We start from the raw sequence: 24,643 nt of genomic DNA, 5'->3' as shown, positions 1-24,643 counted from the left end.
TTTTTATCAGGAATATATAAAATTATCTACTAGTTGTCTGTTTATCTATTGTTTGTTTACAGAAAATCAACCGACTTATGAAGATGGTAGTGGTAATAATGAGAATATTAATTCAATTAATCTACCAAGTTGTTCGTATGCTGTCAATGTGATGTCTCCATATAAAGAAGTCTTGCAAGAAAGTAATAATTAAGATAACTGGATAATTAGCACTAATAGATACTGTTTTTAATTGTAAAATATCTTTAAAATATTTGTAATATTTATGTGATACTTTAACTTTTTAGAACAACAGAGTGTTCAATAATTTTGGGGTAAAGCTATTGTATATTTAAATAGTTCCAAATTTTATTGCCTTGTTAACAAAATATTTGTTACGTGCCATCAATTAAAATTTATTGCTACTTTTAGGGGATTTATTTCCTTAAAGATATCTATCTTGTCTAAATTTACAAATAACTACATTTGTTTAAGTAATCTTAACCAAGATTGCTTAGAGAATTTTCTTGGATCTATTAGAGGTCATGGAGATGGAAACATATATCCTTCAACAAGCATATTTGAGAAATCTTTTAAAGTGCTCATCATCACTTTATTATTTTCACATCATTCTCCCGGAGCAAATTGTGAAGAAGATGAACATGTTGGCGCTTTAAATAACTTTTCTTTAACGGGAGAACTAGTATCATCAGAGGTTGTTGAATCACCACTAGATTTTGCCATAAAAACAACATATCCGTTATTTTGAGAACACTTAAAAAACATAAATATTAAGTGTTTCAACTGGCCATGATTTTCCAGACCAAATTTTAAAAGTTACTATGAGGCGTTAATTGTATTTTTGGTTTAATCAAGTTAATTTCAAAAGAAGATATTCATTTTCATTTTTTCAAATTCATTTCAAAAGAGATATCAAAATAAGATAGAACTCAACAGATTCCATAAAAATGATGGCACTAAACAAAAACGAAAATGCGAGAAGTTGTTATTAAAGAATATTTTAATTTTGCCTGGAATAGAACTCTTAATTCTTTTTTATTTGCTCTTATATAGTTTGCTTTATATATTTTATATATTTTTGCTTTTTGTTGATATATATTGGCTAATAAATGTGACGTTATAAAGTAGTCACGCCAAATGACAGACCAACCAAAGCAAAGTATTTTCCTTACAGGTTTCTACATAACCATTTTAAACTAACCAATGAAATTCACGTTGTCAGCGCCACCAATGATAGGACTAAGTGATACATTGCCTGATTATAATTTTGGTGAACAACGTTTGCCATTTTATAATCTCCTTTATTATTTAAACTAATGCTTCCAAGAATTTTGTTTGGAAACAAACAAACAAGAACATTTAACAATATAGTTGACCAGTACCAACGTAAATCAAATTTTAGAGACTGAAATGGTTATATGTTCCGACATCTCGGACAGCATTTTATCTCTTTTTAGTTAGGGTAAAATGAAAAAGAACAATGCGCGCCGAGTTTAAAACAAATTTTACATTTTTTCAAACTGCATTTGGCAGTATATTGTATGCCATCTATGTTTTATTGGAAGGACTATAAATGTTGTAGTTTATATGTTATTATCGATTGTAATATCTTTAAAAAATAAATAATGACTCGTGGTAGAGTTATTATATGGTAGAATATGAGATATATTTTGGAGTTTTGTCTTTGAAGACTTACCAATTGTAGTAATAATTGTTAAAGAATAAACAATTCCGTTTAAGAAACTCCATGATCTTTGACCACTGTAATCTGTCATGCCGGCCTCGTGGGCGACATGCAATTCCTCCTCAAACAATCTCAGCCGAGACCTGGCCAAAGATTTCCAGTCTTCTTCTCGCAAATTGTGACTCTTTGTCCACAATAAATTGATGAAATCTCGTTTTACCCGTTTAACTCCGCATTTATAGAAGGTCTCGAAGGTACCCTCTACGTATTTGAACATGATACCACCCAAACCACACAAGATGATGATCAGCATTAGCTCGCAAGAACAAATGCGAATCATCCGCTTGATTTCCCCATAATCTTTCCGATATCGAAGAATATGTATCTGGTAATTGGCGAGTATATGCGGTATCGATAGGAACTTAAGGAAACGGAACTTGTCGGTGCCGGTAATCGACTTCCTGGCCACCACGCTCGAAGTTTCCGGGTCAAGCACTTCGATTATTTTCGTACATTTCACCGTATCGCTCAGGGATTTCCTCTCGCGTCGGCGCACGTTCGGCTCTCGTTTCTCGGCTCGTCCGTGTCCGTTCTGTTTGATGTTTGAGGTTAGGTCGTCGTTCGTCGCCTCCATTTCTTTTCTCGCCCGCACGTCTCCGACGATTTTCGAAACCTTCACGTCTCCACGTTCCACTACGACGTCATTCGTGACGTGACCGTTCTCGAAATACTACTTCTAATTCGTCACCGGACCAAAGTCGTGAAAATCGGATGGGAAAAAAGTCGGAGCGACGTTCACCGAAATCGCATGGCGTAAAAACTAAAATTGCCCACGGTGGCGTTGTCTGGCTCATCCAAATTGTAAGTTTAGCACGGGTGTATATTTAGCGTTAGGATTGAGTGCGATATTTTCGGAACATGTTTCCCAACTAGACGGAATTAGAATTGTTGTATACCGAGTGGGGTCAAAATGTATATTTTGAGAGATTATCTAATGTAAATGCTACTAGATGGCGCCATGATATAACTTTTTTTTGTCATATCATATAATTTATGGTTTTGTAAAACATAGAAATATAGAGTAGGAATTTAGATGGGTACACCATGGTATTCGTTAAACTGTAGACGCTGTGCACCCTGCCTGCGATTGAGAGCATATTTTTAATAATAAAAGCCATAACAATTGGTTTTAACAATGGGAGTTAGAGAAACTTTAGTTTGTCAATTTTACAAGAAAACATTCCGGGGACATCCCCATCCAATCCATTATTTTAACTAACATTATGAAAACACATTTACACTGGGTCAACCACCAGCTAGATGTAGTTAATTCATTAAAGGAATTTGTCCGTCAAGAATTATAATAAAAATTGTATTGACTGGTAACAGTTAGAAGTATATTTTAGTCGTTATATGTTTTAGTAATAACATCTAACAGGTCAATTGAAAAGCCCCTACCTACCATAGTAAAACAATTTTTTTTTGCAAAAATATATATTTATTATATATTTCTTTTTTTTTAATAGAAATATAATATATAATTATATTTTTATATATTTCTTCTTTCTTTTTTTCTTTCTTTTTAATATATTTCTTTTGAGACCTGAGATCAGGAAATAGTCAATGATATGATGTAAATGTTCAGTTGATATCTTTAGAATGTCTGCTATTTCATTCAATTTCAATTTAGGGTAATTCAAAATTATTTTGTGAATTTCTTAAATGTTCGTCGGTAACAACCTCTTTTGGGCGTACCTGTGTTCACCGTCTTTAGTGCTCATTTCACCACGTCTAAACTTAGCATACCAATCCTTGACGGTTGATTTTCCTGGGGCAGTGTCCGGTAACTCGGCATCAAGCCAAGTTTTTGCTTACTTAACTGTATTTTTTCCCTATAGACGTGTATTGGCTATTTTATTGGACTGACTATAGTTTAACTTGCTTGAATATGTGTCTGTGTTACTAGTGATTTATTATGATAATGGTAGATGCTGAATCTTTTATTTTATCAAATAAAATTTTTCAGAGAAGTTCACGTTTCGAGGGTGTGCGAGGACTGAAAGGAGTTCAACACAGAGTACATGCTTTAAAATTTTTAAATGTACTAGAAGATAAGTTAGACATGCTTTTTCATACTATCAAATATTTGAAGCTGAAGATACAACAGGTGGGAGATAACGGAAGAACACTGAAAAGACCATTAACGAGAATGAGTAATTGAACGATTATAGTAGGGCAATTAAGGTGGAAATTTAGTGAATGAGGCAAAGGATTGATTATAAGGATGGGGAACAAAGATGATGCATTTAAAAACATTGCTTTCAAATTCAAGTATTTGTTTAAAGACTGAATGCAGCCTTCTCTGCATCAGAGGGAACAAAGCAACAAAGCCTGGGGATAGAGGTTTCAGTAAAAAGGCTCAGAAAATTGGTAGATAGAATTGGTCTAATTGAGACGGAAAACCTCAAAAATAAATAATTGTTTACGAAAATTACACTCTCCGCCCAGTTTCATTAAATTGTTTGTTTTTCTGTTTTGGTTAACTTTCCGTAACTTAACTTATGTTAAATCGCTTTTGTAGTTTATGACTCATGGCATAGGTGATGTTACAGCAGCTGTGTAATTAATTTACGATTTTTGATTAAAGAGAACGGTTATTTTTAATATATTGTTAAAATGTATTTATTCAAAAAATTGGTCATTTGATTCTATTTTGCCCATCCATCAGGCAATTTATGGATGTCATTCCAGAAGGACAGTTTTGAGTGCTGTTTTGCAAGCGAGTGTCCCGTCAGTGCGGAAAAGTGGTGATCGGATGGTGCCAGGTCTGGAGATAACGGTGGTTGAGCTAAAAATTCCCGTTCAAGTAACTTTAACACCTGTTTAACCGGATATGTTATTTAAGAGAGCGCATAGTTATGCTTCAAAATCACCTATCAAGTCTTTAAGCGTATCGTGGACGTTTTTCAATAAATGCACAGTTTATATTGAAAGATTCGCTGTCGATAGCAATCAGTATTAACTATTTCTCCAGGTTTTAACAGTTAACAGGTCAATTGAAAAGTCCCCGATCTGACACATAGATGGCGCTAATAGAATTATATCGATATGTTTTTTAGTTAGCCCCAACCCTCAAAGGTTGCGTGTATAAATTTGACAGCTCTCGGATCATTAGTTTGTGAATTGAACTTTTGTTATTGTGAAAAAATTAATAAGAAGGAATTTTACGTGTTGATAAAATATTGCTTTTTGAAGCGAAAAAGTACAGTTGAAGTAAAAACTTGGCTTGATGCCGAGTTTCCGGACACCGCCTCAGGAAAATCAACCATCAAGGATTGGTATGCTAAGTTTAGACGTGGTGAAATGAGCACCAAAGCCGGTAAACGCAGTGGACACCCAAAAGAGGTTATTACCGATGAAAACATTAAAAAATCCACAAAATGATTTTGAATGATCGTAAATTGAAATTGACTGAAATAGCAGACACTCTAAACATATTAACGTGAATGTGATAATTCGGAGCAGTGTTTAAAGATGATCAACCGTAATAAACGTTTTGCGTTTGAGTTTTTGCATCGATATGTGATAATGGATGTTTCATGGCTCCATCATTTCACTTCGAAGTCCAATCGACAGTCATCAAGTGGACTGCCCACGATGAACTCGCTCCAAAGCGTGGGAAAACTCAACAGTCGGCTGGCAAGGTGATGGCGTTTGTATTTTGGGATGCGCATGTTATAATTTTCATTGACTACTTTGATAAGGGAAGGACCATCAACAGCGACTAGTATATAACGTTATAGGACCGTTTGAAGTACGAAATCGCCGAAAAACGGCTGCATTTGAAGAAAAAGAAAGTGCTGCTTCACCAAGACAATGCACCATGTCACAAGTCAGTGAAAACGATGGGAAAAATCCATGAATTCGAGTTCGAATTGTTTCCTCATCCACCGTATTCTTCACATCTGGCTCTCAGCTACTATTTCTGTTCTCAAATCTCAAAAGAATGCTCGCTGGGAAGACATTTTCGTCGAATGAAGAAGTGATCGCCGAAAATGAGGCCTATTATGAAGCAAAGGACCAATCGTACTGCAAAAATGGTATCGAAAAGTTGGACGGTCGCTATAATCAGTGTATCAATCTTGAAGGAAATTATGTTGAATAAAAAAAACTAATTTAGCCAAAAAAATGTGTTTTACTATGGTGGGCTGGGGACTTTTTAATTAACCTGTTATAATGTACGAAATCAACCTGATCCCACCAGATGTAGAACATTGTCTTGCGACCAAAGCGATTTGGCTTTGTAGTCGATAGGCTGACTTTTCCAGGGGATAACCAGAATTTTTTCGCTTGCAATTTCCGAAATAAGGCCATTCTTTATCACCTGTTACTATTCGATTCAGAACTGACTTGCTTTCATACATGTGAAGCAGCATTTCATTAACTATTTTTTGGACTTTCCAATTGCCTGTTATTCAATTCATGTGGCATCATCATCCATCTTTCCATATTTTCGATTTTTCTCATCGGTTGTTATCATTCATAAATTGCGACTCGGTTTACATTCAACTTTTCTGCCAATTCTTCTAAAACATATTTCATCATATTTGAATTGTAATCATATTTGAATTGTCGTAATGACGATCACCTGCTTTTATGGTTGAAGAAACTACCAATTGGAAGACTCTATTAGCGATATAAGCGATAAATTTCATGACTTTTTATAAATCTATAAGGCATAAGTCTTGTATAGTTTTGAGGTTAATGTTTGTAGAATTGAATAACATATGTCAAACCATAATATTGCTTATTTATGGTTAGTGAAATCTATTACTATAACAGGGAAAACAGGGAAGTAGGAACTAGCGACACACCTGTTATATTACAAGTTAAATAAATACCCGCTCAGCTGACTCACTGTATTGCAATAACAATCAATATTTTATAACGTACGCTATAATATGAACTACTTTATATTTTACAATATTTTACTGATGTAATTACAATATTACGCCTATAGGTGGCGCCATGTACTTTCGCTCGTTTGTGGTACGATTTGTTAATTTGAGGGCAAAACTGGAACGAGTAGTATCTATTAACGTTATATCAACTGTCAGTTATAAAACAACTATATGATTTACGTCACTTTTCACTGTTTCTGAAAGCGTGTTGTTTTTAACGTTCTAGACATTCGGTAGACATCATCGGAAGCTTGAAATATATTCTCTGATGTTTATAATTAGGAAACAATAAATATCGAAGTAAAGTTTAAATAACATATTTATTTATATATATTTTATTACAACTAAATGAATTCTGAGGAAATATAAATGTTAATTTATTTTCTTATACGAAACGGTTTCCTTCTTTTGATTACCGCGTAACTTATAGCTATTAAACGTGAAATTTCGGGGAAATGTGACTAGTTTACGATCAGTTTTATAATTTGGCGGACATTAAACCGGTAATACCTGGGAAAATGAATTTTCCTGAGTTAATTTGATTCTACGCAAAACATAAGCCTTTTGCTAAATATTGCGAAGATATCTATTTTTAACAGAACGAGTTTACCGACATCAGCATTATTTCAATAATAATGATCGGTCATTCAAAATAAAAGGAAATTAGTGAATAATATAACTTATGAAGAGCCAGTTCTAGATAGTCACACTCATATTTATTTATATTCTTCATACACATTCATATTTTTTCTAGTAGGCTGTAAAAGTGTCAAACGTGAAATGTCTGATTGACGTTACCTAGTTGAATTAATAGGAAACGTAAACGTATGGCGTAAATATATTATTTCAAAAAATCTGTTTGAATTCTATTTCATTTGTTAAATTTATGATTATTGTAATCGATTTGTTAGGTTTTATCAATTAATACAAAGTTAACAAGTGTTACGATGGTAAAACATTGGTGCGAACGAAAATAAAATTATTTATTTAGTTATGACATCTATCGGACAGTAGTGTTATTAATAAAGTTTAATTGATATTGACTGTCTGATTGATATTGCCTGGTTCAATTAATAAAAAGAAAACTTATGACATAAATTGATAATGAGGAAAAATATATTTGAAATAATACGGTCAAATTTTTAATTATTGTAATCGCTCTGTCAGGTTTTATTAATTGATACAAATTTATGAAACGTTATGACATATTAAAACATCTATTTGAATTAAAATTAAACGAATTATTTAGTTATGACATCTGTCAGAGAGTTAATAACGTTTACTTGATATTGACGTTATAAAATGGAATGTATTATATATGTTATTGTTGTTTCATTATATTATTTGAATTAGTATTTTGTTATTTCAGAGCTAAACTAAACCAAACCTTATATTTGAGGCGCAACATTGCAACGTTGTGACGTCATATATTTTGATGACGTGCATTAGCTGTTTTATATAGACCATAACACAATTGTTTTACTTTTTTGCAACTTTTATTATCTTATTTCGTATAAAAAGTTAACATACATGAATAATTAAATTTATTATAATGCTATTAAAAGTACCTACGTAAATATTCCTAAATAATCCGTAATTCGCGGGAAAATCGGTTTTCTTAATAAACTAACTTGCAAATAACTAAATCTTTTAATTTATGTTGAAACACATTATGAGTAGTTTCAATAAATCACTTCAGAATATTAATTTCCCAAAATAACACGATTCTAAAATAAATTAGACTTTTGCTAAAAGTTGGTAATAGTTACTAATATAATAATACTATGTATAAAAAAAAGAGGTATTTCTAGATATTTTTTGTAGTAGGCAGTTGATGATTGACATTATATTATTGAATTAATTAGGAAGTCCTAACACCTGACGTTTATGAAATATTTTAAAAATATTTCAATGATTTTATGTATTCAAAATAGAATAATATAAGATTTTATTAATTGATAAAAAGTTATGACGTATTAAAACATCTGTACGAACGAAAATATAACTAATAGTTAGTTATGACATCTGTTGGCCAGAGTTATTAATAATATTTAATTAACATTGACTTTATAGGATAGAAATGTATAATAAGAGTGCTTGTTTTGTTTTGATTTTATTAACTGGATTTTAAAAACTGACACTATTTACGTATAACGTATTAGCACCATCGAAATAGCGGAATTTTCTTATTAATATATTGCTACCCGTTGCTGCCGTTTTAGTTTGTTTTTAGAATAACATGTAGAATAGCTTAAAAATTAAATATAGTCTATTCAAAGTGTTTTTTTGTACATACGTCATCAAAATGTTTAATGTATTACCTGTCGCAATTCGTAAATTCGTTTTAAAATCAGAGAATATTTTCCTTCTCATTTTATACTAATAAAAAATGCTGTGTGATAAGTTCGAACGTGAAACCGAACTAGCCTGTCAACGTTGTCCATTTGTCAAACGTATGCAAAATTCATAAAAGCAAAACTATTGTGGCTGTATTATTTAGATGTACTAGAGTGTTAAAATAAATTATATTTGATAATTTTTATGTTCAATTATTTTACTTACATTAGTATTTTGTTGGATGTCAAAGCCAAACTGAGCTAAAACTCAGAGTCGATGTGGTAACATTGTGACGTTTTGATGTCACAACTTTGAGTGACGTATGTACAAAATAACTTTGAACAGACTATATATATCTATAAGAGATAATATAATACGTTACCGTTATGCAACTCTTCATACTCTAAAATTAATAATTTCTATTATTATATTATACCATTGTTAAATAATAATAATATTCTATAATTATATTTGTGAAACCGTTGCATATATATATATATATATATATATATATATATATATATATATATATATATATATATATATGTATATATATTTATATATTAATAATATTAATTTAGCATAAAATTCTTATATACTTAAAATTTAGACTGAATATTGTAATACTTTTTGTTTGTAAATCAGGTATAGATATAATGTAAACGACTTTTAAACGATTATGTTATAATAAGCGATTGGAATAAATAAAATTATTAGTACTGTTCAAAAATATACGAAATATATAATCATAAACCATTAGATTGTTAGTATTTTAAATGAACTGTCTTAGATTTGGTCATTTATGTAACTTAATCTCAATATTTTCCAGTTTTTCGTTGCAAAAGCCAGGTAGTATTTTGTGGATACTTGCCAGAGGGGTGAAATGAGGTCGAGGCGGTCAAATTTTAGAAAAAGCTTGAGTAATACCGTCGATTTACTTATGCTTGTCGTCTAATTTTAATAACATCATTTAAAATGGAATATTTTCTTGAGTTACTTCCTACAGTTAACTTAAATGAGTCATGATGCATTTTTAATTGCTTTATTTCAAATAATTTACATTTCCATTACATATTTCTAATTTAATTCGAACAACATTGAATGAGATCGCTTTAATCCTTCTTAATATAACATTGGAATTTTGTCTAAAATTAATAACAAGAGGGCTGAGAAAAAATGTTGCGTAGAAAGACCTGATGGATGTGTTTATCATGTCAACCTTATCTTATGCTACTAGTATTCAGTAACTACAATATTAAAAATAATTTGTTCCCATTATAAGAAAATTAATATTACAACATACTAAAAACATGTTTCATTGTTTGAGTAATATATATGTTATATTTTATTAAATGAATAACTGCTTTTTTAATTGTTAATGTCAAAACTATGACATCGTACGTTGGGTGGTATACGCAGATAGAAAAGACATACGTCGTTAATTTTTATCTAATAATTAATACACAATTTTCCTGAATTATGAGTAGAATTATAAAGTATTTAGTGGGAAACTAAATATAATTAATTTTACTGATTAGATTGTATTCTAGTTGGCAATGAAAATTAAGGTTATAAGATTATAGGCCTAATGAAAGTTTTTATAAAAAGAAAGAATAATTACTGCGTATTTATTAAAAATTTATTAAGATTAACTATGTAATCTTTATGTATTAATGGACAGAATGCAGAAAATTTAGTTGTCATTGTCAACGTCAAAGTTTTGACAATCGTTTACAAAAACATACGAATAGTTTACATTATTTATGTAACAAATATTTTTTAAGTTTTTGAAGTTATTACGTGTATAAAGAAGTTTTATCTAAACACACATTAGAATGTGCATAATTTTATGCGGATGAGTAATGAATACCTATCACATGTGAGAAAAAATTCAAGTCATCTTTATTTATGTTTTTTTTTGGAGGCGTCTGAACGATAATAATTTGTGTGCACATTTTTTACTAGCTATGTTCGTATTGTTCCAGTGTAGTCTCGTTCCGAAATGTTAGGTATGTCTGATGGATAACTGCCAGAAGGGTGGAATGAGGTCGAGGCGGTCGAATATGCTTTAGAAAAATGTCTAGAAATAACGTTGCCAATTCGTTATGTAAAAAACACACCTAATACGAATTATCTTGCGTTTATCATGTGGGCGTTGTTAACACAGTAAAATATACGTAAATAATTAATTAATATAATTAATTCTTAACGTATTATGTTGGCAAGAAACTAACGGTGGCTTTATATTGTGATTTTTTTTTAAATACAAATAATTAATTCGACATATTGTGTGATAAATTAATTTTTTGTTATCTGTCTGGCAATCTGGTTATTGAAGTTTAGTCAGGAAGAAAATTAACATATTGGTGATATTTCGATATGGATTTTGGGTGTACAAATAACTTTTGAGGTTTTTTTTGCAGCGTTGGGAACTTTCGACTGAAATTGACTATCGACTGTTTGGTAATTGACTACTTTTTACTATCGGAAACTGTTTCAGTCACAATTTTTGGTTTTCTATTCACTATCAACTGTCTCAGTCGTGTACTTTTTTATTTTATTTTATTTTTTCATATTTTAAAGTCTCCTTTTACCAACTATGGGTTTATCTGGACTGGACCTACTATTTAACGTGGGCTACGAACGATGGTCTGGCGAGTGACCAATTTAGAAATTATCCCAGAAGACATCCGGTCTTACTGAGCCCGGTTAGAACAATCACAAATATTAAACAATCACATACATACATTTATCACCTTGCCACAGCAGGATTCGAACCCGCGACAATCGCGACAGTATCGCTATCCTGTCGCCTTTACCACTGCGCCGACCAAGCCCGCAATAGGAATGAAGAGATCTGTTGCCGATGCCCATAAAACATTTTTGGAAGCTTATGGTGATGTTGATTAGTCATATAACATGTCGGTTTCGATTTCGACGATTTAAAAAAGACGAATTTCATACCAATGATAAAGAATGGCCTGAAGGACCAACAAGTTCGAAAATTCAGCTCAAACTCAACGAGCTTTTGTGATAATCTGACCTAAGCAGTTGATAAATATACTGTTTTTAGATGTTGATATGCGATAGGCAACATTTAAAAAGAGGAAAATGGTTACCATACCAATTGACTAGAAATGTTATTTCGAACAGGTTGAACATTCCACTTTTATTGTTTGATAGGACAAAAAGGAAGAGTTTTCAATGGACTTATGATGGCAATGACTTGGCAATGAAACGTACATGTACTATGATAATTCTGAGTGCAAAAATATAAAGGTTACTTCAGGAGAGCCATCCGAGGCGGAATCATTAAATGGGTTACAAAGTCTTGCTGTGCATATGGTGAGATTAACAAGACAGAATAAAACTGTTGATTTTAAGATTTTTATAGAAATATCGCAAAAATCGAGTGACAGACGCAAAATCATCCATCATCCATCCATTGCGTGATGGCTATACGTTGCAACAATTGTGAAGGATCACTGTCGCTGATGTTATACTCACCAGACATAAAATTTTCTAATTATTATTTGTTCAGATCGATGGTGCATCTCTTAGCTGGCATACGGTTTCGAAATCTTTGTCCAAAAAATTCGAAATTCGAAATTTTTCAAAACTTCGCAAAGAGCAAAAATGGATCATTGGATTTGATGGTTGACAAAACAACATCATTCTTTTGGTGTTATGTTATCAGAAAGATGCCGACATAAGGTTTTGAAAGATGATCTTCTGGGATGGTCCCTGAGTTGGTTACTCTCCAGTCAGTAAGCTTAATTCTGAGGTAAGCCCAGCCCAGACAAACACTAGTTAAAAAAAAATGATTAAACTATAACCAATATTAAAGTTTACACGTGTTTACTTCAGTTTATAACGCTCGACATCTTCTAAACAAAAAGTCAATCAATATGATTTCTTCCAGCTTTATTTTTCACTATTCGATCGATGATTACAGGGTGTTTATATAGCCGAATTCGATATTTTCATAGTTTACTAGATATTTATAAAACTGTTCTCTTTCCATTGTTCTGCCATATTAAATCCTGTCGGTTCTAATAACGCGTCTTTCCGATTGTTCGGTCGTGTTAAAATCAAAGTCCCCCAGTAAACTGTTGAAAAGGCGAAAAATAAATCGTGGGATGTTTGCGACATGTTTTTATTTTGGGTTTTCCTGGTATCATTGCGGTTAAAGTACAGAAAAAACAACTCTTGACTGAAAAGTGTCTATTTTTAAGGTTACTGTAAGCAGGTACACATACACAAACACATTTGGATCAGAAAAGCGTAAGCGGCATAACAACATTCGATTAATGTTTATTAGCTGCTATTTTTTGCTTTAATTTCTCGTATACGTTTTAATTGCTTCTATTAATTTCGGGTTCTTGGACGAGATTTCATAATCTACTTTATACATTTATATATTTTCACTATAAAAATATGTAAATATTGTTATTATATTGCTATACTGGCAAAATCGATAGTCAAAATAACAAACATATCTATCACGTTAGACAAAAAGAACAGTAGTTCAAATTAAAAACCAAGGAAATGTACATGTTTCAACCGTTTCATGTCATCAAGTTGTTTAATGTATTGCCTGCCGCTCTTTGTAAATTCGTTTTAGAATCAGACAATATTTTCCTTGTCATTTTAGTCTAGTTAAAAAGTGACACACTACTATATGATATGTTCGAACATAAAACCGAATCTATTTCATATATTCATCAAAATATGAATTATTATTACTACAGGTTATAAACCGGCAAGGGTTGTTTTAGAGCGTTGTTTGTTTTGATAAATTTCAAATTGCTAATTTTTATTAGTCTGGTTGAAAATCTCTAAGGCAGGCAGACCAGATTGCGTTTCTAATCAGTTATTTCGAACAGGAATGAGATAATGGAGGCCCCTCTTGTCAGTAAAATTCGTTAGAGAGGTAAGTATTTTTACTGTTTAGTAAATATCAAGTTGCAGCAGATTTTAATGAAACATTTATTACCATGTTGAATCTGCTCTAAATATCTTAAAAAATAAAAAATATAATCTCATTCACGATTTTATTTCTTGGACGAATCAAGATCAATTTGTTGTTACTTTTGTCAGAGACCAAATTTCAGAGTTTCGGAAGAAGCTGTTAATGGAAGTATCCATAAAAAGGTTAGAGATATATTGAGAGATATAAAATATAATAGAACTTCCAGACATTGATTTTAAAAGAATATAATTTTTAAAGTATATAATAAAATCAAGAAATATTTACTATTTAAATTTGTGTATTCAGATGAGATAAATATTTCAGAATAGGACCAATATACCCAATGGTCATACCCTTTGGTAAGACGATAAAAATACGGTGTTAGGACATTAGGTTTTATTAGTCATAAAATTTATTGATAATTTACATACATATACAGATCAGACACATTGAAGGAGATACTGATAAATGATGGATTCGTGAACAACATCATTCGTGAATTAACAGCTTAATTATTCACTTATAGGAAACTTTCTGAATAACGGATTGTGATTCAATGATGACAATTTCCAAGACAAGGTGATGAGAGTAGAAACTATAAGTGAGTATATAATTAATATGCGATAATCGTAGGAAATCCTATTGTAAACTATGAAAGATTTATGTGCACATATATGTATATAATTGTTCAGAATACTAACTGTTTTGTACATTTGGCAAGTACATAAAGATGTATGCAGGTAGTAACAGAATAATAAAATATAGTGATATCAAAATGATTTTACAAGGAACGACACTGAGTCGAAGGAAACAAGAACTAAGCGTAAAAGGTAAATATGCTCTCCAATGAAAGTAATATATATTAATTGATTCTACAGTCATTAATTGGGTGGATTAAACCTCCAGGGGATACCACTACACGAAAAATACGCCTAGAACTTTAACTCATAGGTGGTATGGAAAATATTTCATTGTAAATGTAATAAAACACAACCCCAACCTATAAACTATTATAACTGTATAATTAATTGCACTTTTAAGTTCCTCGATATTATATGCATTAGATGTATTATAATATTAAAATTAATTGTATTGATAACAATATCTTTGTTGTATCTATATTTGTCCCGTTGACTCGTCTTTGTTTTTGCAATGAACCAAGCAAAACAGAACAATAGTAATAAATTAATTTGTAACTTAAATTTGTAATAAACAAATTTAATATATGCTAACATTGACATTTTATTACTTTTTCTGTTTTAAGAAATATATTATTTAGACCCATTAAGAACATGCGAAAACATGGAATGATAATATTTCTTTGATGTTGAAAGCTGGTGGAAATTTTGTTTGAGACAAGTTTGAAGAAATGCAAAAAGTGGCTTTACTGTTTAAAAGACTATTTATTATGTTATAAAAATACCGGTTCAGGATAAGTCATGGGTTGCACAAACATGATGTAAAATCTAATTGTGTAATTACTACACAATTCTAAGAGTGACTGAAAAAGGCAATAATGAAAGAAGAAGAGAAACACTATTATTGTTTGAATCATATTATGGGATAATGTACCAATAAACAAAGGAGAAACTTTATATTCCCATTCTATTTCAAAAACGTGATTGTATACTTCTTGAAAATTATGAAATATGAATAAAAGCTACTTACTAGAAGAGATTAAGATTAATTGGTTGGTTTTGGATTTGAAGCAAAATATTGCTATACAACACTAACTGAGCCAAGGAATGAAATAAACTTACTGCTGACCTATGCTTATAGGATGAGAAATTAAAACTTCTTCTATTTCGTCAACAGCGAGAACTTATTCAGTGTATAAAGACGCTACTCATTTTTTAATATTTTAAAGTCTCCTTTTTACTAACTAGGGTTTATGTGGACTGCACTTACTGTTTAGCGTGGGCTCCGAACAACGGTCCTCGGCATTAAGCCTACCGACTAGGCAGCGACCAACTTTGAGATCATCCCAGAAGACATCCGGTCTTCTGGGATGATCTGGGACCTAGCCTGGCTACTGGCGCGACGGGGGTTATTTTCTTTAGATTAGATTATTACTTTTTCTGTATTGAGAAATATATTGCTTAGACCCATTAAGAACATGCGAAAACATATGATAATATTTCTTTGATGTTGAAAGCTATTGAAAAATTTGTTTGAGACACTTTTGAAGAAATGCACAAAGTGATAAAGTTTAAAATCGCAATAAAGATAGAGTTTTATTGCATGGTATCGCTTAGTTTGTGCTTTTACTGACTTAAGGATTTAACATATGGAAATTTGATGAAGCTAGCGGGTGTAATTATCGTATTTGAATATCTTGATGAAAACATTGACTTCTTGTATTAATTTTTGATTGGAGCTATAGACGTCTGAATTCTTCCGGGATTATTATAAATGAAATTTGTAAATGGAAGAAGATAATGAGAATATTTCAAATTACAAGTATGCAGATGGACGTTAATTTAAGATTATATGATATTGTGATTTGTACTTTGTTAGAATTCGTTTGTAGTTCCAAGAATTTAAACTAGTTAGTACCAATGTATGGCTGAAAACAACAAAATTTCTTTTGTTCCTTATATTTTTTTTGTATGTCACACAACTATATTATTATTTTTGTATTGGTTGGCCTCAGCACACAAATAGATAAATAGGTTTAGGTAGGTATTAAGCTAAATTGTGTGTATATAGTAGAATATAAAATACGTGTAGCAGATAGATTAAATAAGGTTTCTGTTTATTTCTATTTAGTTATTATAACAATTATTATTTACATATTTTATTTTAAAACGTTTTGTTTAGTGTTGACAGTAAAAGTTTAATTGTTTTTTTTAATTTTTAGTGAGTTCTTTATTTACTTCTTGAAGTCGGTTCAATTTTTTTGTTAAAAATATTTTATTTTTCTCTTTTTAGTGTTAGGTATTTACTAAATAAATTACGAAGTTATTTTATTAAGTATTATATTGGGGAGGCCAAGTAAAGGTGCAGCCCATATGAGGAAACATAGGAATAAAGAAACAATGATTGAAAATAAGGAACACTTCAGGCACTTTAACCTTGGTGATTTGATAAATGTCCTAACCAAACCAACAACAAAAAGTTGTTGGCACCGGCGGGAATCGAACCAGGGACCTCCATCTGTGAGCTGAATACGCTAATCACTACACCATAAGACCAGTTGCCTGCGATATTCCTACGGCCTCTCAAATGATATGGTTAGTGTTTAAGAAGCAAACTGAACGGCTTTTGCACTGAACGACTTCCGTTCTTCCGTTAAATCAGTTCTGCAATAACATTATCCAAATATATGATTATTTTAGATAAAAAAAATTGAAAACTTTGTACGGGCCTTTGAAATTTGAGGGTTTCCATCGATTTTCCTCCTTCCTTCCAACCTATACTGACTTGGTTCCAATGGGACCACCTCGTAAGTGCACTCTTGCACACTCTAATAAAAAAGAATTGAAAATCGGTTTATAATTGACGGAGAAATCAGCGAACATACATTTAAAAAATATATAGAGTCGAACATAGAACTTCCTCCTTTTTTGAAGTTAGTTAAAAAAGACGACTTTACTTCTGTTACTAGTTTAGGGTAAATGATGTGGCTCGGTGAATGGAGGTAAAACGAAACGAAACAGTGGTGTTTACATTATGTGACCGTTATTTATTGAAGTAATATAAAAATATATAAATATAAATGATAAAACGGATGGCAGCGGTGTTACCTGGTGACGAGGCTTTGGCAGTCGATGGTGCCACGTCTAAACCAAACGATGGTCGAGTACTGAATGAATGGAAATACCCTTTAATAACATCCCAGATAAACGTCTCGGGGTTGCCAGCTATTCGTTATCGGGTTCTAGTTGGCGCTGCTGGTACCCCGCCCGTGTTCAACATCTGGAATTATATTTCTGGGTATTTTGTAGACCGTTATTCCACGATGTAAAATTCGACATGCCTCAAGGTCGCTACACTAGATAGTCGTTAATCGACATCGGTAGGCATCTGCAATAACATTTTTATCAGCTCGTAATATACTACACTTTGTTGAACTCACTCTATGCATAGAAAGATGTTATGGCCATGAATATTCAGCTTTGGTGCAGATTTGAACTTAAATCCTTCACTAATCTACTTTTTAATTTTGAATTGGGATTATTGGGATTATTATAGTTGATCGCCTTTTCATCGTCAGGGACAATATGCCACAAAAGGCATTCTTTATTAATTATATAATCATTCCTTACATTGATAATTGCTTTGCCTTTTCACCAATAGATCTTGCTGATCAAAATACATGCAAGCACCTAATATTTATTATATTAAATTCCCACGTACACTGACGATGGAAACTAGATGAAATGTAGATCCATACTCGCGATGTAACAAGAAACAAACACGAATCCGTGGTGTGAAAAACTATAGAAAAAATATATCAAAATAACTGAAAGGAATTTAAATTATTTGAAATGTTTAGACGCGTACGCGACGAACAACATATTATAGAACACCTTTTCAACAACTCGTCAATAATCAAAATACGCTTCTGTTTACATCGTGAAAGCGCTGAAAAAATATATTCGGAGCTTTAAAAAAAGTGATAATTCTGGTTTGTATCGCTATAGTACGCGTGATCGAACATATAACCATCTTGACAAGAGATCGAAACTTTGAAAAGTAAATATAGGGAATAGCTACAGCTGGTTTTGGTTCATTACTTAACGTATATAATGTGGGCCATATGTTAGTTTACTGTGAAGTGTTATTTGTCGATATTGGCAACATTGTAGTGCTTGACTTTGGCAGATATTAATATAAAATCTCTTATGTAGAAGATACATTGACTCACATGGATTATTCTTAACTACTGTTTTCAAAATTTGGATAATACGTTAATAATTTTTTTGGAAGGCGTTGTTAGCAACGAACCACGTTTAACCATGTTTTCACTGTGCTTCTTCATCACCAGATGGCTGAAGGTTTGAAAGAAAGAACTGGTAGATATTTCTATTCTTTCGTTTTGAAATATTGTAAAACAACTTAGGTTATATTTGTTTTTTTCTATTTTTAACCGACTTCAAAAGCAGGAGGTTCTAAGTTTGGCTCTATATATATATATTTTAATGTATGTTCGCCGATTTCTCCGTCAGTTGTAGGTTGATTTTCAAAAATCTTTTTTTATTCGAAAGAGTGCCCTTCCGAGGTGGTCCCATTGGAACCAAATCAGGATCTCTAGGGGGGTGGGGAAGCGGAGAAATCGAGGGAAAGTCTAAAATTTCAAAGACACCTACAAAGTTTTCCCATATTTTTTATCTAAAATAATCAGATATTTGGGTATAATGTTATTTCTGAGCTGATGTGACGGAAAATCGGAAGTCATTCAGAGCAAGAGCCATTCAGCTTGCTTTTTAAGCGCTAACTATAGCATATAAAACCTCATAAAAACGTTCTGGACAACTGCTTCTATGGTGTAATGGTTAGAGTTTTTAGCTTCCAAATTGAGGGCGCGGGTTCGATTTCCGGCAGGAACATTTTTGCCGGACTCCGGGGCCTGAAGCGCCCCTAATTTTCAATGATTCTTTTTTCCTATTTTCCTCATGGGGGGGGGCAGCACTTTTACTTGTCCTACCCAATGTAATATTATATAAAATAACTGCGTAATTTATTGAGTAAATATCTAACATTAAACAGAGAAACATAAAATATTATTAACACGAAAATTGAACCGACTTCAAAACAAAAGGAACACAACAAAAATTAAAAAATAATCAAACTTAGATTTTTAACAAAAAAAAAAAATTAAAATAAGATATGTGCATAATAATCGCTGTAATAACTAAGTAAAAATAAACAAAAACGTGATTTAATTTTATATTCTACTATATACACATAATTTAGCTTAATACCTACCTAAACCTATTTATCTATTTACAATATTATTTTAACTACTACCAACTGATCACTTTGAAGTCCGTGCTCGGCAAAAAATACAACACCAAAAAATACAACAGTAATATAATAATTATGTGCCATATACAAACAATTTAATTACCAACAAAACAATCCTAAATTATTATTATTGTTTGGGTTCGGCACCGACTTCAAAGTAGTCAATTGGCAGTAGTTAAAATAATATTGTAAATAGATAAATAGGTAGGTATTAAGCTAAATTGTGTATAGTAGAATATCTAATACGTGTAGTGGAAAGGTTAAATAAGGCTTTTGTTTAACAAAGAAAAACGTTTAAAAATAAAATATGAACGTGTTAAAGATCTAAGTTGGATTATTTTTTAAATTTTAATGAGTTTCTTATTTATTTTTTGACGTTGGTTAAATTTTTTTATAAAAATATTTTATTCTGTATAATTTTGAGGAAATTTGCCGTTAAGACGTTATTTTTTGAAGTATTTAAGGTAAATATTATTAGTTTAAATGCAAAAACCTATTAAAAGTATTGTTTTCCAGGATATGAAGGTTTTCATAGAATTAATCACTATCCAAAGGAATTTGCTCTAGCGAAGAAACAGTTTTTAAAAATAAAGAATGATAACTTTAAGCGAAACCTTTTGAGTTCCTACATCAAGATTCCGGACAGGAAGCTTTGTTCTTTGCATTCCGGACCAGATGATTATTGATCCAAATGTAGAAGGGTATGTTCATTAAAATCGACATCGATAATTGTATTAAAATGCATAATATACCTTAATCTATCGAAACGGAATATTTGGATATAAGTTAAATAGTGAAATCAGCAGTTACTTAGTCCACATTACAAAAATAGAATTTGAAGCACAAATATAATATTTTTTTCGAAGGAAGTAAATTGGGAGCCGTAAATTATAACACGTGTTTCTTTGTAGATTTTTTTGAAATAGTCGAATCTGTGCCTCCAGCTTCATGCAGATAAGAATCAAATAGTATCTAGTACCATTTACCAGACAGTAACAGCAAAATGACTAAGAACTAAGTGTATTACATATGTGGTAATATTACAAGAAATAATTATTACTGATGTTACTTTAAAATATTCTGACTTATTATTTTATATTATCTAAATGTTATTTAACAGTACCAGAGTTTTACGTAACATTAATTGCAAAATATTGTACAAAACCAAATTTAACAAAAGTTCTTTTCGATCTTTCTTAAAGTTGTTAGTCGTGTACAACATCCTGAGCAAGAAAATGTCACAAGGAATATGATAATTAGGTGTTGTTTGCTCTGGTGGATGAATAATATAAATAGCATTGCAAATGACAGAAATGAAAAATGTTGCATGATTACACATAATATCGATAGTGTGTGAATGCCTCCACATTTGGCACATTAGCTGGCAAGCCCCATTTATAAAATGTGTACGTGGAAATAAAAAGAGGACAATGTAATTAAATTAAAAAAAAAAGAGTTAATTGTCATCATATGTAAAACAATTCAAATCGTTGAATGGTCAGATTAAATCTCGGTACCTAAGGTACCTATAATATAGTAATATAGCAATATAGGACAATAGTTTCAATCAGGTTGAGTGCACTTGGATGATTCAAAAGCAAGAAAGTTGAATGCCATTGGATTGATTAAAATCGAGTTCACCATGGAGACTGAAAGTATTTCTTTTAATAAATGATATTAATTTTTTTTAAATGACTTCATACTCTACCAAATAATAAAGTAAATATAAAAGGCAACAGGATGGCCCTCCTGCTGTTGCGGTAGTCGCGGGATCGAATCCTGCTGGGACATGGATGTACTTTATGTTTGTGATTGTAATCGTAAATGTCTTTATAGGCAACAGTGGAAAATCCGACAAGGAATGACCATCCCAGTCACGGCAGTAACCAGGCTGGATAAGACCAGATGTCTTCTGGGATGGTCTCCAAATGAATGTCGAGGACTGTGGTTCGGGGCTCGTGTTATAAAGAAACATATAAAAAAGCTATAAAAAGTTGCAGATTAGTATAAATATATAAAATGCAAATAAGTAAAAATGTATTTTCATTCTTGATTCGTGAACATTTTATTCCGAGTAAAAAATAAAAATGAAGCAAGTTAACATAAATGTTTATATCAAATTTGCAATGTGTTTTTGGTGGTTTGATGTAGTGACGTATTATCGGTTTATAGACGGTCGATTTAAATTGAACAACTAAAGATAGATCACATACCTATTGTAGTATATATAGTAGCACAAAAAACTACCGAATTGATCAGTGTCCATACTTTTGGTCCCCGGTTGGCTTTGATGAAGTTCTCGATCTGTCTGTTCTCGATCACTTTCAGGATATAGCCCTTCACTTTCTCGTCTGCCGTGATCTTCCATTGGTCCGTTTGGTTCTCGAAGGGCATTACTTCGGATAGAACTGTCAGTTCCTCGATCAGCTCGTATGTTAACGTTCTCATGTCCAACGGTTCCTTTTCATCTTCATATGGCCCTGTAAATAAAAATGCATTTGTCGAAACGTACTAGTTTTTATTAAAACTAAAGTATAGATGGTAATATATTTCATATAATGTTTATAGATTTATTAGATGACTAATAAATGATGACTACTAATGATGATTACGTAGTTTAATTTAATTTTAATTTGGGAAATATATATTGATGTACTTGACCCACATTCGTTTTACTTGTATATTGATACAAGTGCAACACAACAATGTTAATATAAAGAGTATTGTACTAAGCACATCTAATATAAGATGCAATTGAAATACATATATAAAGAGGTTACTTTGAAGGAAATGCAATAAATTTAATAAAGTGCAATAATTCATTAAATCACAAGGTTATATCGTTTAAGATAAGACTTTCATAGTATAAAGGTCTGGAATTGATATAATCCATTGATATATTACACATGAATTATTATTACATATTTTCTTTGGTGCCAGAAATCTCTACGGATTCTCTTTTATTTCTTTTGGAATATTCCTAAGTATTTCTATATTTCCACAGTCAGTTTTCGAATGTATTGATGAAAGTACTGAATTGGCTTTGGTTTCTGTTGACTTTGATGTATTTTGTTTTTCAAATATTTAACAGTTCATTAAGGGTTTTTTTATCTACTTGAAATGCATCTTCTGGGCAAGGATTTTGCACATACATATATATATGATCATACATATATGATACATATGGTAATATGGTCTTTCTTATTAACAATCTTTCTTAATCTATTTATGTATAGTTGTTCGTATGCGTTCAGCAACTATGATGATGCCAAATTCACATCATTCAGTACATTCCCAGTATATGCAAGTATAATTGAATATGATGATGGAATATCTGAATTCTAATGTTGATCTAAGTTTATCAGAACAAGTATTGGAATTGTTAGCCTTAGGACTGAAAAAGTATGTATGTTATTATATTGCGAAGTTATTTTCTGAAAAGCATTAAAATCTTCCGATTGCTGGCTTCTCATTGATAGCTGCAAAAATTAATTATTAAAATAATTGGTTAGCTACGTAGATACACAAAATATTTGTGAACTCTATAATATATAATATAATAAAATATTCTCGGAATCTTGGAAAGGTTTTTTTTATTGGCGAAAGTCATGAATACCGTTGAAAATCAGTTATTGCTTCTGATAACATTGTTGCTATAGAAAATGGAATAATACAAGATCATCAAGTATATTGTGACAAGACATATTGTGAGATAAAAATATTCTTCTATTGAGGCATTAGTTAATTTTCTCACATCAAATCACAAATTTTATCATGACAAAGTGTTTAATACCTGATGAAGCAGCAGCATGGGCATCGTCTCAAAGTGTTTTTCATAACATTCTTGGTAATCATAAATTACCGGATTACAAGCACGTAATTGACAAATTCATGCTAAATTACCACAAGATTGGAGCTCGAATGTGTCCTCGAAATAAATTTTCTGCATTCAGATCTTTTTCATAGTTTTTTTTTCCACAAAACTTGTGCGATACGAGCGACGATCAAGAAGAGCGGCTAGCTAGAATTGAAAGGCGATAACAAGGATTTTGGTTTTGTGTTGGATCCTAATGCGTGAAAGTAGCATAAAAGATTTAGTTCAATATCAGTTCCTTTCTTATTTATATTTTTTTATTCAATAAATGGCCGTTAATGATCAAAAATAATGAATTTATTAAATATTTCGAAATGTAGAACCAATTTTAAAACACGGATTGGATTCAGTCCCACAATTTACATTATAAACAGGTTTTCGTTGCTTAAGTCCAAAACCGTGTATGCTTGTGCTATTATTGTCTGTATACACTAAATAACTCAATAATAATAAATGGAAAACTATTATTTTATGTAGATAATTGCCAAAACAATCGAATTTAATAGTTAGCAGAAGTGTTGCATCATCAGAACCCCTCATATCATAAAATAAACATACTAAGCAATTTTCGATATTATCCGGCTTAGTGGCGCAGTGGTAAAGGCGACAGGACGATCCATCTACTGTTGCGATAGTCGCGGGCTCGAATCCTGCTGGGGCATGGTCGTAAATTTATGTTTGTGATTGTTTACTATTTGTGGTTCTCCTAGGCAAGACTGCAAAATTATCCCAGTCACGCCAGTAACCAGGCTGTGTACGACCGGATGTTTTCTGGGATGATTTTTAAATTGGTTACTCGATAGTCGGTGCCGAGGACCGTGGTTCAGAGCCCACGTAAAACCGTG

At 31.6% G+C, this 24,643-nt stretch overlaps 1 protein-coding gene and 1 long non-coding RNA gene across 3 annotated transcripts in view; one reads left to right on the top strand and one right to left on the bottom strand.

Annotated features, from left to right (window-relative positions):
• Positions 1–24,643, bottom strand: part of LOC143191005 (TWiK family of potassium channels protein 18) — a 58,916-nt gene that overhangs the window by 5,432 nt on the left and 28,841 nt on the right. Inside the window, exon 2 of one of the 2 annotated variants that reach the window (XM_076395636.1) lies at positions 22,138–22,404. In XM_076395636.1, the coding sequence (XP_076251751.1) occupies positions 22,138–22,404 (267 nt within the window). Of the gene's footprint in view, positions 1–1,696; positions 2,518–22,137; positions 22,405–24,643 lie in introns of those variants that run through there. The other variant, XM_076395637.1, reaches the window with a different exon arrangement.
• LOC143191007 (uncharacterized) lies at positions 20,034–21,960 on the top strand. The gene is made up of 2 exons (XR_013004380.1): positions 20,034–20,128; positions 21,761–21,960. It is a non-coding gene; the product is annotated as an uncharacterized LOC143191007 (long non-coding RNA).

This window comes from Rhynchophorus ferrugineus, unplaced genomic scaffold (genome assembly GCF_030347505.1).
Source record: "Rhynchophorus ferrugineus isolate W39M unplaced genomic scaffold, kcgeb_rfMv2 rfM2, whole genome shotgun sequence".
In the NCBI taxonomy this organism is placed as follows: Eukaryota; Metazoa; Arthropoda; class Insecta; order Coleoptera; family Curculionidae; genus Rhynchophorus; species Rhynchophorus ferrugineus.
This window is presented reverse-complemented; position numbering and strand designations above follow the sequence as displayed.